We start from the raw sequence: 16,984 nt of genomic DNA on the forward strand, positions 1-16,984 counted from the left end.
TCAATTTATTTACTATAATACATTGCACAATAATTTTAATTGTTTAAATAATCAAGAATTTTATCAATATACAAAAATAACTCAATTTGTTTATTTGATGATCAAAATATACATTTTAATGTGATGATCTACAGAAAAATTTATATTTATTTTACATTCATAAAAAAAACAAATATTAAATAATATAATCATTATCAGTATCTTGATAGTAGTATTATTACGGCTATTGTGATTATAATCATTTTTATTATCAATATTATTATAAGCGATTTAAGTTAACTATAATAGTAAAATAAATTTCAATTTTCATTACAAACATTCGATGTGTTATTGCTTTTTTTCTTATTATATTAGTAAACCTACAATAATATTTGAGATGTATGCACCATATCTGACTTTGCTTACTTTTACATCAATGAACATCTGGCGATTGAAAAAATAGTACAATCAATACCCACAATTGAAGAAATGCCTGTAATAATAATACACATCTGTCATTATAAAATATTATTCTATGTCATCAATTACTTTACTTACAATATAGATAATCACAAATATCCTAGCCAAAGGATAACGTCGTAAAAATAGTCCAATTCTAACACTAATTGCGTCTAATGTTGAATAAGCTCTTTTTACCCTTCGAGTAACACCTGTATCGAATGGTGTTTCCATTAAAAATTCTGGCACTTGTGCTTTGGCATCATCAGTATCGTTTACGTTGTATCCCTTTCTCATATTTGATAAATTTCTTCGATATTCATGCTTTAAAAAAATTATTTATTTGAACATTATTCTGATAAAACTATATAAAATATCATTAACATACTTACTTCAACTCTTTCTAATTGTAATTTTAATGCATTTTTTTCTGTTGTTAAACTTGCAAGTTCATTCTGTTTAGTTACAAGAGTTTGTGTCAACGTAGCCAATCTAGTTTCTACTGCACTTGAAGGTGTTGACACAGCTGATAGACGTGACTTCAAGCGTGATATTTCAGATTCTTGTTTTCGTAATTTAACTGACCAGTTATTAAGTTGTGATGATAATTCATCTTTTAATTTACGGGTTTCCTTTAAAAAAAATTATTATTTAAAAATTTTAACTAATGAGTACTAACGATAATGAGTATCATTAAATTATTTTAATATAAAACCTCTAAATGTATTCTTGCATCCTCTTCAGCTTCAACTCTTCTTTTTTTTTCATTAGAAATGATTTCATAGGCTTCTCTATTTGCTAAAACAATTTTTCTATTACATTCTTCCATTTTTACATCAGCATTAACTAATTCTTCTCGAGCTATTTTTAACTGTTCACAAAGTTGTTGATTTTCTTGTCGTAAAATACTACATTCTTGTTTTAGTTGATTCATTTCCATGATTGTTGTAGAATTATCAATTCCAGTATTTAAATTATTATCTTTTAATTCAGAAATCAATTTTTCTTTTTCTTGTAATGTTTTTAATGCTCTTGCTCTATGTTGCTCTAATTCTTGTCTTGTTGATTGTAAATCTAACCTGGTTTTTTCTAATACTGACTGAAGATCAGTAATTTGTTTGATATATTGAATTGATTCTACTTCATGCATTCGTAATTGCTCTTTCAATTTTTCTATTTCTTTTTGATTATCGGTATATTGCCGATAAAGTTTTTTATTTTGTTCTTCTAATTTTCCATGAGATGTTTTTAAAGATTTCGAATTATTTAACTTTTTACTATTTAATAAATGATCAACTTCAAAATTTTGTGGATTTGTTTCATATTCGTGTTTTTGGTTTTTTTCTTTTTCCTCATCTTCACTAAATTTATCCACGTTATTTTCAATAAGTAGTATTTCATTTTCCTTCTCATCGATTTCTTTTTTAAAGTTTGATGATTCTGAATACGTATTTAATGGATCATCTTCACTGGTAAAATATTGGTTTACAGTATCTGGTACATTCACTAATGTATGTTGAAGTTTCGCTGATGGAGATGATGATATTGACGATGATGATGAAGATAGTGATGATGATAATAATAAAGATGATCCATTAGTATGCGTAGAATATTCAGATGTTGCATCTTTATCATGAAAATGGTCCCTAGAGGTTGTTGATTGTATTGTTGGTTTATTTATCACAGAATCGTTAATAAATTTTTTTATAGGAGTAGTAGCAGGAGTATTGAGGAGCATTACTAATCCTTCTTCCTTATGCATCGATTGTTCTAAATTAGATTTTGCCTTTTGAGGAGATTGAAGTTGGGAGTTTTTAGATGTATTTAAGGTGCTATAATTGGTACTTAATAATGAACTGTAATAAAAAGTTATTTTTAATTTTTATTTATTAATTTCGATTATATTTAATTAATGTATAGTTACTTACTTATCATGAGATGAAGTCCATGGAACAGCTGTCAATTGACCATGTAATCCTGTGTCATTTTTATCTTTACTTAAAACTGCAGCAGTATTTTGATCAATTTTATTTAAAATATTTTCAGCTTTTCCAGCAAGATCAGATAACCACGCCATAGTGCATAATAAATTGTAACAAATAAAGAAAGTAAATGGTTAATTGTAATTTCACTTTTTTAATTAAAATTTGAAAATTTATCCAAAAAATCTAATTTAACGATTTCTTATACTCAAGATATAACAATAATTAAATAACATGTAAACTATTTTTTATTTCTTTCTAATTTTAATAATAAACTTTTTTAATCACTTTTGATGACTTGACAAGTGATCATGTTTTCGAAATATCACTTTAGCGCCCTCTAACAATTTCAATATCGGCCAAAAATATATTTACAATTACCAACTGCAAGTAATTGAATGACATTTCTGAAGAAAGTTTTAAATGTGAATAACTACATTGGAAAAATTGAAAAATGGAATATTAAGGAAAATAATTTGATTATTACTGTTAAAATGATGAATAACGTAACAATAATTATGAGTATGATAATTTTATTTTCATAAAAGTGTACAATATGTAGGCAAATCGTTTGTTTAATTAACTTCGACGGTTGGAGCTACCCCAAAATGATGATGGTGATGACCAACAACTTCTTTCTCAACATATGGATGTTTCTTAATATATTCAAGAGCTCTGGCAATAGCTGGTGGAACTGGTGGTCCAACTGGTAAATGATCACCGTAAGCATGGAATCCATTTTCATCGGCAGTGTAAGAAAGCACGAATGGAGTTCCATCATTATCAGTATAAGAGACTGTACCAGTTACAGTATGTGCAACTTTATTTTTTGCAAGCACCTTCACAGAAGCTTCTTCTTGGACTTTAATGCCATTTTCTGATTCCCAGACATTATGATATGATCCATCAGGATTAACTTGAGAATCTTGATGTACAATTCCAACAGGCCTGTGGGTAACACCTTGATTAACATCATAGTGTGATTGTTGAACTGGAGCATGACCTTGGACAACTGAAGATTGTCCTTGATATGCAGTAACATGACCATGATACACAGGAACTTGTACTGGACCAAATCTTGGTAACTTGGCACATTGTGCAATAGCTATACATATAGCAAACAACTAAAAAGAAAACAATTTAATTTTGATTATATAAGCTCATTATTATAGTAATACGTGGGTGAATCAATGACAGTTGCATAAAAACATACTCAAACACCGATCGGGTATTTGAGACCTTGATCGATTATTTCCGGAAAGCTCTTATTGAGTTTAATGATGTATATTTTTTTATTCAATTGAAGCAGTTAATAAAATTGACCATACTTACGATAACTTGTTTCGACATATTTCTAGATGTTAAAAATGTTATTAAGTCAGCTTGAATCTGCAACTGATACCATGTAGAAATTTTAGCTTCTTTTATACCCAAAAATTTTCACAACTTAACGATCATTTAACCTATAGACCAGTTTTTTAATGTAGCTGACATTTTTTTTAGTTATAAACTGAATGAATAAATTATCGACTACTCAAAAAAATTTAAACTATAAATTTATATGTAGAAATAGCCCTCATCAAATATTGCATCATATTTATAAAACGGGAAATATCAGCTAGAAAAGATGATATGATAGTTTTAGTGACAAATTTGTTAACTTACTTAAGTTAACATTTGATGATTAATTTGTTAAAAATAAACTAATTGGCAATGATATTACATTAATATATGAAAATGATTTCAGGAAAAACGATGGTTCAAGTGAATAGGATTGAAAATATCAATAACATCAAAACCATGATTTATCATAAAAAATAAAACATTTTTTATTAATGAACGAGAGTTTTCTTTTCAACAACAGTGAAGTTTTTCAGTAAGTAACTTTTAATTATTAATACACTAAATAAATATTAATAAAATATAATTCAATTAACCAATAACATTATTACATACATCATTAAAAAACGATCTACATTTAGTAGACATTGATTGATTTATTTATTCAGTTAGTGAATATAAATTGATAAGAAAAAATATCGAAGTGTGATAAGTAACATCTTTCGATCGTTTCGTCTATCGTTTTCATTTGACATTAATTGAATTATTTCAGAGCCGGAAAGTACGAACGATTAACAGGAATAATTCGTTCTCCTGGTGGAGGAATAGGTATCTTGGGTGCAGTAACAGTCAATATTCCATCTGTTGAGAGAGTTGACATTACTCGAGTGACATCAACACCTTTTGGTAAGTCATATCGTCTCATAAATTTACGAGATGTATAATTATTTCTGTCCCTCTTGTCTTCATGTTCTGCCTGGATGATAACTGAATTTCCAACTGTTTTCACAAGAATTTCACTAGGTGAGAAGTAATGAACATCAACTTCAATTCGAAACTTGTCAGAGTTTGATTCAATTACTCCAAGATCAGATTTTGTTTGATCTAGTAATCTTCGCCATGGTCGAAAATAATCCCGATAGGATGGTGAAGAAACTGTTTGGATGATATCCTCTCTGTGAAGGTCAACTCCAAAATATCGATCCAAAAGACGATGTGGCCTTTCAAAATCATCCCACCAGTCACGCCAGTAGTTTGATGGTACTAGTGCCATTTTGACTTATTGCTCAAAAAATAATTCACTTAATAAATTTGACTAATGTTTATCTTAACACTCTAAAGATCTTATTACTTTGAATGTTGTTTGTAAACTGACAACTGATCAAGCTTCCGTAGGTCTATATATATGTATTTATCGCCAACTCGATTTAAGTGGATTCGGCAAGTCGGAAGGGCGTAGCTATACGTCATTAATTGACGACAGATCTGGTCAAACATATTATCCGCTTATTTTTGTCCCATCTATAAATGCGCATTTTCATTCAAATAATGTAGTATTTTGTTATTAACAATATACTTCGTCGCATTAACTGTTAGGTAAATTCATCATTTGCAAGTCAATCAATGAATATTTTTTCAAGTTTCGGTTTTTTTTTTTAATATTCAATGAAACTGAACTAGGAAATTTAAATTTATTAATTTTCACCTTGATTTTTAGAATCTACATATGCATAGCTAAACATGAGTCTTTCAGTCTTTAATTAGATAACAACGAAATTAAACCGAATCATAATGTTATGCCACTACACGAATAATAAGTTGATTCATTCGATAAAAATAAAATTTCTAAAACAATACGTATGGATAATTTTGCCATTTATAATTGATAATTAATCATTAAATAGCAACGCCAATTAACTGATCAATTGACCATTAGCCAAATTCTTGAATTAATTTATAATGACTAATAGATTTTCTTCGGTATTATCTGTAGTATTACAATTAAGAAGAATTAATTTATTTCATCACAAACTATTATCCATAATAACTGTCAACAAATTAAGATATGACTTATTTTGGAGTCAACAAGGCTAATATAATAATGTTGAATTTTTTAACCATTTTTAATGCGATAATTTCTATACTTATATCAACATTTTATCATGTAAACATTGCATTTCTTATAAAAAGTGTATTTTCTATTTTTTGTTCATCCTACGATGTGGAATATATAATATAACGCTAACTCATCCAATATAACTACTTATAAAATTATGATTATTTAATTATTAACTTATTTATATAAAGTAAAAATAAATAAAATAGTAAAGTATAGTTTAACAAAGTTCAAAACTGTAACAAGCTAGGTCTGAAGGATAGAATATATGTATAGTATGCAAATCAACACTGACTGAACCACGCTGACCCAATTTATGGTCAGTGGCGTGAGAGCCTAGAACTTGGTGAGACATTTACTGTTAAGTCTGTCTTAAAAGGTGTTCATGTGCAAAAATCGGTGCATTGATATCAAGATAAATAATAAAAATTGGATTAATTCATAATCGTACGTCTATGTTGCAAAAACGGATAGTAAAAAATTGATTGTAATGTTAATGTGATATTCTAAAAGGAAGATTAGGTTAAGTTTAATACACATGTTTTTGTGTATTATATGTAATGTTCAAAGCTTGGTGATGATTGGTGTTAATTACTGTTCAACGATAAAATAAACTCATGAGTATGAGAAGTGCGTCTTGGTACTCAGTTTCCAAGACGTTTGCAATTGGAAAAAACCAAGATAGCGTTAGATATCGTGTAGGCCAACGTGTCGTGGCTGTCACGAGACTGAACTGTTACGAGAGTATGCTGCATAACATTTTATTTAGAGTAATTATATATTTATCAATTCAGGTAAATTTTATATTATATATATATATTGTTTTAGTTTTTTAAATTTTATTGTGATAGGTATTTTTTATGAATTAATAACTAGTCTACATTCGATACATTGAACACAATAAATATTCATAGGGTATAGCAAAAAAAAAAAGGTTAAGTTGGAGTATGTACATTATTACATATGTAATTCTTTTTTATTAATGAATATTATAAAATTATATGTCACAGAATAAATATATATTACTATATTTAAATTATAAAAAAATATATATATACAAATAATTTTATAAATAAAATATTTTTAAAGGATCATAATTGATTGTTATCATTTTTATCATTTTTCACTTATTTTTTACTTTTGTTCAAAATTAAAAATAGTAAGATAATAAATATATAAATGTTTTAAGTGAACAAGTGAATGTAACATTCATGTTAACAGTATTATAATCCAATCATCTATTTTGGCAGCAAAGTACTTAAGGATCAAAATGATTTGTTTTTATTATATAATTCTGATGAAATAAACTTAAAATCTTATCCTAACATTAGAATATTATTCTAGTATTCTAATTAAGTAAATTTCATGGAAATTTTCTTAATTATTTATTTATCAACATAATTATATTGAAAGGTTATGTGGATTTTAATAACAATTACTTTTATAGAACAACTAATAAGATCAATCATTATTTCAGTACAACAATATATATAAAAATTAGCAAACACATTAACACAATGATCTCTGTTGAAATATTCATTGCAATATTATTAATTTCATTAATAAATAGATATATTCTTTTATTTTACAGCAAACTCTTGTACTACGCCATATATTTGGAAGGGGGACTTTTTTAGTCTGTGATTGATAATTTGCTTTCTAGAGAAATTATTTTTCGTATTTTTACTATTGTAATTCTTATTATTATATATTTTAAAAAAGCCAATAATTATTGTATTTGGAGTATCCTGAGAAATTAGGAATGACTGAAAAGCCAAAAATTATCAGAGTGGTAAGTAAACTACTTGTTCTGTCATCTTAGAATTCTATAAATAAAGTAATTTATTTTAAGACTTCATGCATAGTCATATGCACAAAGATGTATTTTAAAATGTATATTTTTTATTTTACATTGGCAATGTGTAATAACAATGCTATTTATTTTTATGAATATACAATTTTTGCACGATTGTACATTATTTTTAGTTAATTTTATTTGTTTCTTTTAGTTTTTTAAAAATTTCTTAATAAAGTAAATAAAAAAAAAACCATACACCATCATGGCCATTGGAAGTGTAATTTGTGGAGCTAACACTCCAAAAACAAAAAGAAAAAAAATAAAGGTATCATTCTCTTTTTTTTATTTGAATTTTTCAACTTTAATTAGCTCATTAAACATCACTAGTACCTTTTTATTATTATTATTATCATTTCTCTAATATTATTATTAATTCATTATTTAATTTATAGCTTATTAATTATTCATAACATATACAGGCTATAGAATAATAATTTATTTATAATTTAACAACATTAAAATATTCTAATATGAATTTATAATTTCCTGACCTGTAACAAAAATTGAAAATACATTTGAATTAAATGTTTGTAATTGATTATTAATTCATCGTTTAAAGTGAAAACTTAATTAATATTTTGGAATTTCTGACGTTAACAGTTTTATTGATATTTGTTTTTCTAAATTGTTTTAGTCTCAAGAACGAAGCTGGATTGAAGGAACATTTCAGAAGCGAGAATGTATGAAATTTATACCTAGCGCAAAAGATGAACACAGGTAATGTTATTATTGAGTTTTAATCTTATCCACATGGATTTCGCAGCAGAATAGAATTTCATGATAATGTTTAATGTTTCATTGATCATTTTCATATTCACATAACATATTTATGTTCATAACTATACAGAAACATTAAAAACTTTAATAAAAAAAAGTTGTTAATATTTTCTTAAATATACTAATAAAAACATTTTCATCAAATTGTTTGAATAAATAAATAAATATTAGTTATATATGAATATTGAAGGTTCATTATATTTTATACTTTTTTTTAATTTTTCATGTTAAATTTATTATTTAAAACTATATCTTTATTTAAAAAAAAAGTTTTAACTTTTATTTTGTTATATAATAATAATTTTTTGTATTATGTTGTCTTTATTACTAGTAAAATTATTTATCTTCTATACATTATTTTTATACAATTAATTTGAAAGGTTCATTTATTTATTTATTTACTTTTTTTTCATTTATTTTTCTTTAAAATTCATTTTATAGGTTCGAAGAAGTACAGGGAGATAAACGCGCTGAATACGACGTAATAACTTCTTCCAGGTGAGATTTGATACGTGTATGAATGGGAACCATAGACAAAATTATCATCAAAATAACAAATATTTATATTTTAATGAAATCTGTTTGTAATGGATACAATAGGTCATCCCTTTACTTGTTTTAATTCATTTTAATTGTTTAAAACTCCTAAACCATAATAACATTCTAATCATTTAATTGTATTTCATTCTTCAGATGCTTTGAAAGCTTTATTCATTCACCAACATTAAATACCTGGAATAGTAATTATAATATTATCTGTTGAAACCGAATCTATTATATAAAATAAACTAAACAAAGTACTAATTCAATATAAATTTGATATTTAATTATTTCAAATACGTAATTACAATTTAATTGTTCATTATTTCAGATGTTGTTGTGGGCATTCGTATACACATCATTGCGGTACCGGAGCGGATGTGCAAAATTATGTGACCGGAAATGCAGCAGAAATTGAACGGGACCAATGGACACCTGGAAAAAATACACGTCCTTTACCTACTGATGCATATGGTACATTAGAATTCCAAGGTGGTCCACATCCTATGAAAGCTCAAGTATAAAAATAATATATAAAACTTCAATACTTTTTATGATACATTTTCTTTTTTACTTTATATTGATAAAATGTGACACCAATAGTGGTGATTTATGTTTATTTTTAAATAAAATTAATTTTATAGCTAAAAATATATAAAATAAAAAGTGAAATTCTAATTTTCAGTATATTAGATTGGCCCATGATACTCGACCAGAACCGATAGTTCAACTTTTACGCCGGGAATGGAATTTAGGTTTGCCTAGACTTCTAATAACAGTTCATGGTGGACGATCTAATTTTGAGCTTCAACCAGCTTTAAAAAAGGTTTTACGTAAAGGACTCTTAAAGGCTGCTAAGACAACTGGAGCATGGATATTTACAGGGGGAACTAATACTGGTATATTATAAACATTTTTATTTTATTATAGTTCTTAAGTAGTTTAAATATTATTCTGCTAATTTATAAGAATAATATTTGATACATGAATAATATTTTACTATTTTAATGATCTCATGTATTCAGACTATAAAATACATACATATATAGAGTATCTACTAATAATTATGGGCATATATTAAATACTGTGACAGGTGTAACACGACAAGTTGGGGATGCTCTATTATTGGAGCGGTCACAAAGGCAAGGTCGCGTTGTTAGCATAGGAATTGCACCGTGGGGAATACTAGAGAAAAGTCATGAATTAATAGGACGTGGAAAGGAAATTTCTTACGATTCAATTTCTTCGCCATGGTAATGATCTATAATCGTTTGTGTTATCAAAATCTTACAATTATTAAAACCTGGAGTATACTCCTAAAAAAATTAAGTTATTTGCATCAAAAATCAAACTAATTATTTCTATGTTAAATAGGTCAAAATATGCAGTATTGAATAATCGTCATGCTTATTTTTTACTCGTTGATAACGGCACGGGAGGTCGTTATGGAGCTGAAATAGTTTTGCGCCGAAAACTTGAAAAATATATATCAAATTTAAAACTGCAACCATGTAAGTAGCTTAGAATAGTTTTTTTAATGATTCAAGAATAAACTTTTAAAAAGATTCTTCTTTTAGAATTCGAATAAAACGAATTATTATTATATTTCTTATAGATACTCACAGCAGTATTCCAGTAGTAGCATTAGTGATTGAGGGTGGAACCAATACTATCCGATCAGTACTCGAATATGTAACTGATAATCCACCGGTTCCAGTGGTAGTGTGTGATGGATCGGGTCGTGCAGCTGATCTTATTGCTTTCATGCATAAGTTCGTATTTTATTTCTCTTATTGTTTTATATCATTGAATTATTGGAAAAATTTTCAATAGGTATGCTGTTGAATATGATTCAGAAAGTGGTAGTGATAGTCACTTGGAAAGTATGAAAGAGCATTTGTTAGAAACAATTAAACATACCTTTAAAGTTTCACCTGAGCAAGCTGTTCAATTATATTCAGAATTACTTCAATGTACTCGTAAAAAACATTTAGTAAGTTTATACGAATGAAAATATGAAGATAAATTAATGACGTTTATGTATTCGTATTCATTATTCATTTTGTTTCAGATAACTGTATTTAGGATAACACAAGATCTTCCTCAAGAACTAGATCAAACTATTTTAACAGCATTATTTAAATCTCAACAATTATCTCCAACAGAACAATTATCATTGGCTTTAATATGGAATCGAGTTGACATTGCTCGAAGTGAAATATTTGTTTATGGTCAAAAATGGCCACCAGGTGCTTTAGATCAAGCAATGATGCAAGCTTTACAACATGACAGGATTGATTTTGTCAAGCTATTGCTTGAAAATGGTGTATCAATGAGAAAATTTTTATCTATACCACGTCTTGAAGAGCTTTACAATACAAAAGACGGGCCATCAAATACTCTTGGGTATATTCTTCGAGACGTAAGGCCACATATTCCACAAGGGTATATGTATACTCTTCATGACATTGGTTTAGTCATTAACAAGTTAATGGGCGGCGCTTATCGATCTCAATACACTCGCAGAAAGTTTCGAATGATTTATGTTAAAGTAATGAAACGTTCTGGTCATCCATCAACTCATCGTAACAGTACTGCCATTGGAGTTCCTCGATATTATTCAGGATTAGGTGAAAAATCACATGGTTTAACAATGAGTTTATTAGCCGAAACTCTACCTGCCGATCGAGATACTCCACTTTTTGATTATCCTTTTAATGAATTACTTATATGGGCTGTGCTTACAAAACGACAACAAATGGCACTTCTTATGTGGCAGCATGGTGAAGAAGCGTTAGCAAAAGCTCTGGTAGCTTTGAAGCTTTATAAAGCTATGGCACATGAAGCTGCTGAAGATGATCTTGAAACAGAAGTTTATGATGAACTTCGTGGTTATGGAAAAGAATTCGAAAATATTGGTAAGTATAATCATTAGTAAAAATTCTCATTTTGTTATAATAATAATAAATAATGTTTTCAATGTATATGTAATTAATCAGCTTTAGAACTTTTGGACTACTGCTATCGTCAGGATGACGATCAAACTCAACAATTATTAACTTCTGAACTTCAAAATTGGTCAGGTCAAACTTGCCTTTCTCTTGCAGTGACAGCTAATCATCGACCATTACTTGCACATCCCTGTAGTCAAATAATATTAGCTGACTTGTGGATGGGTGGCCTTCGAACTCGAAAAAATACCAATTTAAAGGTATCAAAATAAAATTTCACTTAAATGAAGTGAAGCATTTATTCTTTTAAAGATTTTTTGTAAATATGTAAACATTATAGGTATGTGTAAATATTATAATAATTTTTTTAATAGGTAATTCTTGGTTTAGTATGTCCTCTATACATAATACGATTAGAATTCAAAACCCGTGAAGAGCTACAGCTAATGCCTCAAACTCAAGAAGAACACTTGATAGCTCTAGAAGATGAAAATGAAGAGAGCGAGCCAGAACAAGGTGCACCTACTGGTCCAGATGTTGAGGTAATAATAAAAAAAACAATTTAACAATTATTGCTGCAATTTCGCCTATTTAAAATCCCATAGTACAATAGATCATATAAAACAAATCATGTTATAACAGTTAACAACAAACATGTAGAATTCTTAATGAATGAGATAGTATTAGCGGTCATAATTAGTTTTAGCTACGCATATCGATTATTTTTTTAGAAACGTCCACGCAGGAGTATCAGTATTTCCAACAAACCCGGAAGCCTGCAAGGCATTAAGGTATACTTTAAATGGGCTAGGTTTTCAAATGCAAAGACCCTATATGTATGCACTATTTCCAGCTTTATTTATGTATATTTATTTATTATCGTTATTTGTTACTCTACATGAATACTTTGATCACCGTTTTTGTTTGCGACCACATAAATAATTATGTAATATACATTATTACTCTTATTAGTATTGTTAAATATATTTTTCTTTCAATCTCCATTTTTCCAACCGATAAATGCAAACTATAAGAAACACGTCTTCGCTTTAATTCTTTTTTATCTCAAATTCTGTATATTGTTATGCAATTTTTACACAATTTCCATTTTTATCATTCTATTGATTCTCAATTTATCACATCAGATTATTTTTATTATTGCTGAATTAATAGTCGAATATTAATTGAATCGACAAAATGCTTTCATTCATTTATTACCCGTTTATGTATACACATATTATTACATAATATCTATCATAATATATTAGAAAATTATTTAATGATAATTTCTTATATCAAAAATAACTGTTTACAATCTATTTGTTTTTAAGTCATTGTAAAAAATACTTGCCCTACTCTAAATTTAACAAATGTTATTTGTCTTGTTACTTTTCACACCATTATTATCCTGCTTTTCTCCAGGCTTTAATAAGTAATGAAAATACAACTACAGCCAAAGAAACAATTGTTCAAGAAAATGGCAAAGTACTTGCAGACAATGATGATAATTTTCATCGACCTTACGAAATTTTACCAGAATATTATGATAACAAAACAAGTAGACCTTTACGTTTTAAGAAAAAATTGTGGGAATTTTATACAGCACCGATAACTAAATTCTGGGCAAATGCTGTGAGTTTTTTTTTATTATTAATAATTTACTTATTTCATTGATAAATTGATTAATAAATTTGTATTTATTTTTTAGATAGCGTATATCCTATTTTTAATTTTTTTTTCATACTCAATTCTCATTCGAATGGGAGATCGTCCTACTTGGCCCGAAATTTATGCAATTGCATACATATGTACTTTAGGATGTGAAAAAGTACGAGAAATTGTCACATCTGAACCAGCAACATTAGCACATAAATTTAGTGTATGGTCTTGGAATATGTGGAATCCATGTGATGCCGCTGCAATTATTTTTTTCCATATTGGACTAATACTTAGATTACGTCAATCGACCCTGGATGTTGGTCGAGTGATCTATTGCGTTGATAGTATTTATTGGTATCTTCGAATTTTGAATATACTGGGAGTTAATAAATATTTTGGTAATTTATTCATTTGAATTTTATAAACAATTATATTCAAATTACAATGAGTATTATTATTTATTGTTGTGTATCTATAGGTCCTTTAGTCACGATGATGGGAAAAATGGTAAAGAATATGATCTACTTTGTTGTTCTTTTACTGGTGGTGCTGATGAGTTTTGGAGTAGCACGACAAGCTATTTTAAATCCAAACGCCAAACCAAAATGGCGTATCCTTCGAGATGTAAGAAAATCTTATTTTTATAAATTCAATTCCAAGTTCAATTTGAAACAATAAAGAATATTTTTTTTTAGATATTCATGGAACCATATTTTATGCTTTACGGTGAAGTGTATGCTGATAATATTGATCCAGATTGTGGAGATGAACCTGGAATGATTCCATGTTTACCAGGTCGATGGATAACTCCAGCAGTGATGTCAATGTATTTGTTAGTAGCTAATATTTTGCTCATTAATCTTCTAATTGCTGTATTTAATAATATCTTTATTGAAGTAAATGCAGTAGCACATCAAGTTTGGATGTTTCAAAGGTTTACGGTTGTTATGGAGTATGAACAAAAACCTGTTTTACCTCCACCATTAATTGTCATAAATCATATATATTTATTAGTAAAGTACATAATGAGATACATAACTCAACATGAAATGCGTTCAGTAGAAACATACGATAATGGTTTAAAGCTTTTTCTCGAAGCTGATGATATGGAACGCCTGTATGATTTTGAAGAAGATTGTGTTGAGGGATATTTTAGAGAGCAAGAATTAAAGTTACAAATGTCAACTGAAGAGCGTGTAAAACTAACAACAGAAAGAGTGGAAAATATGTACCAAAAGATAGAGGATATTGATAAAAAAGAACATAATCAACATGCATCTTTACAATCTGTAGAATTTCGTATTCGTAAATTAGAAGAGTTAAATGAACAAACATTAGCACATTTAGGTGTAATCCATCGATTTATGGCAACCCATATGCCTGGAGAAAATTTTTCTAATTTAGATCTTGAAGTACGATCAAGAAGGGTATCAGAAAGATCCGAAGTAGTATCCGATGCTGAGTCTCATACACACATACCAAATTTATTACGTCAAAAAAAATTAATACGATCTTTAACAGATGCAACTGTACTTCATAGTCCATTTGTAGATGATGATACTTTAAAACAATCGGAAACATCACGAGAGAACCTTAGTAGAAATGAATCTTCATCTAGTGGAGATATTCCAACAACTGGACCAGATGAGAAAAAAAATGTGACAACTAGTCAAGAAGAGAGTGGTGAAAGTAAAGACATCCCTGAACCTGAACCTGGAGTTTTAAAACCAAAACCCGAAGTTGAAAGAGATACAAGTAGTGACATACCTATGTCAGAAATGCGACAGGATTCGTCTGAACGTCCAACGCGACAAAGTAGCCGAACTCGTTCAGAGTCTGAAGATGCCGTACTTTTAGCATCTTCTGGACAACGAGGAGTTAAATGGGCAGAACCCAAAGTAGCTATGATTCATCCAAATTCTACTGGTTCTAATCAACGATCACTTTTATTAGCTATGAGAGCTGAATACACAAGCATTACTGATGAATTAGAAAGTTATTGTGGACTTTTAAGTCCTCCTCGAACTCCTCCAGTTTCTCCACCTCCAAATAGATCCAAAAATTTTTCAGAAATGAATCCTGAAATGGCCTTGCAAATTGAAAATGAGCATTTACGTGATGCGGAAGAATGTGATTATCAACAAATGGAAGATCTTATTCATCGACGATATATGGAAAGTAGTGATGAAGATTCTGAAAATGAAGATGCTCCTAAGACTAAACTTTACTTAACTAATGAACATCGAATTCTACGACGATCATCGGCTATTGATGAAGATACTCGAAGACCTCCACCTACTATAAGCGTTACTAGAGAAATTGAACAAACATTATCAAGGCCATCAGCTATGCGAGATTCAAATATTTCTGATAATAATGATAAAAATATGACGAATGGGCCGGCTCCAGCTTCCGAGACAATGTGTTAATTCAATTTCAATTATTGATGAAAATGTCTGGAAAATAATTCATTTATATCATTATTTCCAATACCAAAGTAAGTTGTAATTATAATTATTTATTTTTTGAGCGAGTATTTTTATTATTTTAATACTATATATAATTTTATTGCTACGTATTTTTTATTGATTTATATGTACAAAATTTTATAACATATTTTTGCGTATATTTATTATAATAATGTTTAGAAAAATATTCTTTTAATTGAAACAGCAACTATTTACTCTCAAGTTTATATGTGAGTATTCAACACTTGTTCATAATCTTTTACTATGTTGATACCATCAAAATAATGTGTACTTTTAAATAATTAATTATAAGCATCGAAAAATTCATTTGAATTAATATTTCAGCAACTTGATCATTCTATTAAGATATGAATATATTTATTTTAATTACTTTTCAAATACTCGTTAGGTATTTTTTGCCTTAAATTCAAACGAAATATATAAATATATATTTTTACAAGAATATATACTGCTATCTAGATACCAATTGAAATTTGTACATATTTATTGAAAAATTGATTTTAAAATATTACATCAATTATATGTCTGAATTGATATAACGAACATACAATTACAATTTTAACGAAACAATATCGTCCACAATATATTAATTATTACGATCATTAGATCGTTTATTGATTAAATCAATTAGATTTTTATAAATAATTATTTCACTCTAGTCTATATAATATTGAATTTATTTGATTAGTGAATGAATTGTACGCACTAAATGATAATTAATTGTAAGTTTTTGAGCATATTATTTGCTCTTCGACTTGATGATATCAATGTTTGATCGATTGCTCAACATACTACTATAAATAATATCGATTTGACTATCAATTAAATCAATT

At 28.0% G+C, this 16,984-nt stretch overlaps 4 protein-coding genes across 8 annotated transcripts; 1 reads left to right on the forward strand and 3 right to left on the reverse strand.

Moving 5' to 3' along the window:
* Positions 1-301: 301 nt before the first annotated feature.
* On the reverse strand, positions 302-2,722 carry LOC118068810 (golgin-84). The gene is made up of 5 exons (XM_035086500.1): positions 2,367-2,722; positions 1,154-2,294; positions 831-1,070; positions 538-762; positions 302-472 (listed from the first exon to the last, which is right to left on the reverse strand). The coding sequence occupies exons 1-5, from the start codon at positions 2,513-2,515 to the stop codon at positions 413-415; spliced, it is 1,815 nt and encodes a 604-aa protein (XP_034942391.1). The 5' UTR covers positions 2,516-2,722; the 3' UTR covers positions 302-412.
* A 214-nt stretch (positions 2,723-2,936) lies between these two features.
* On the reverse strand, positions 2,937-3,894 carry LOC118068819 (endocuticle structural glycoprotein SgAbd-2-like). Its single transcript, XM_035086520.1, has 2 exons — positions 3,753-3,894; positions 2,937-3,544 (listed from the first exon to the last, which is right to left on the reverse strand). The coding sequence occupies exons 1-2, from the start codon at positions 3,768-3,770 to the stop codon at positions 2,996-2,998; spliced, it is 567 nt and encodes a 188-aa protein (XP_034942411.1). The 5' UTR covers positions 3,771-3,894; the 3' UTR covers positions 2,937-2,995.
* Positions 3,895-4,231: 337 nt separating this feature from the next.
* On the reverse strand, positions 4,232-5,157 carry LOC118068820 (protein lethal(2)essential for life-like). Its single transcript, XM_035086521.1, has one exon. It carries the CDS (start codon positions 5,032-5,034, stop codon positions 4,525-4,527), a length of 510 nt encoding a protein of 169 aa, XP_034942412.1. The 5' UTR covers positions 5,035-5,157; the 3' UTR covers positions 4,232-4,524.
* Positions 5,158-6,061: 904 nt separating this feature from the next.
* On the forward strand, positions 6,062-16,212 carry Trpm (transient receptor potential cation channel, subfamily M). 5 transcript variants are annotated; one of them, XM_035086489.1, is made up of 19 exons: positions 6,062-6,671; positions 7,469-7,669; positions 7,887-8,000; positions 8,370-8,452; positions 8,954-9,010; positions 9,384-9,570; positions 9,738-9,951; positions 10,146-10,305; positions 10,427-10,563; positions 10,668-10,824; positions 10,886-11,045; positions 11,124-11,970; positions 12,052-12,263; positions 12,378-12,545; positions 12,735-12,794; positions 13,426-13,635; positions 13,712-14,060; positions 14,141-14,286; positions 14,358-16,212. In XM_035086489.1, the coding sequence occupies exons 3-19, from the start codon at positions 7,938-7,940 to the stop codon at positions 16,089-16,091; spliced, it is 4,944 nt and encodes a 1,647-aa protein (XP_034942380.1). In that variant the 5' UTR covers positions 6,062-6,671; positions 7,469-7,669; positions 7,887-7,937; the 3' UTR covers positions 16,092-16,212. The 5 variants fall into 5 exon arrangements, with proteins under 5 accessions (XP_034942380.1, XP_034942379.1, XP_034942381.1 ...); XM_035086488.1 differs by having other exon boundaries at positions 6,062-6,324; positions 14,358-16,091; XM_035086490.1 differs by lacking the exon at positions 8,954-9,010.
* Positions 16,213-16,984: the final 772 nt, after the last annotated feature.

This window comes from Chelonus insularis, unplaced genomic scaffold (genome assembly GCF_013357705.1).
Source record: "Chelonus insularis isolate UGA/USDA-ARS -01 unplaced genomic scaffold, ASM1335770v1 contig_401_pilon, whole genome shotgun sequence".
In the NCBI taxonomy this organism is placed as follows: Eukaryota; Metazoa; Arthropoda; class Insecta; order Hymenoptera; family Braconidae; genus Chelonus; species Chelonus insularis.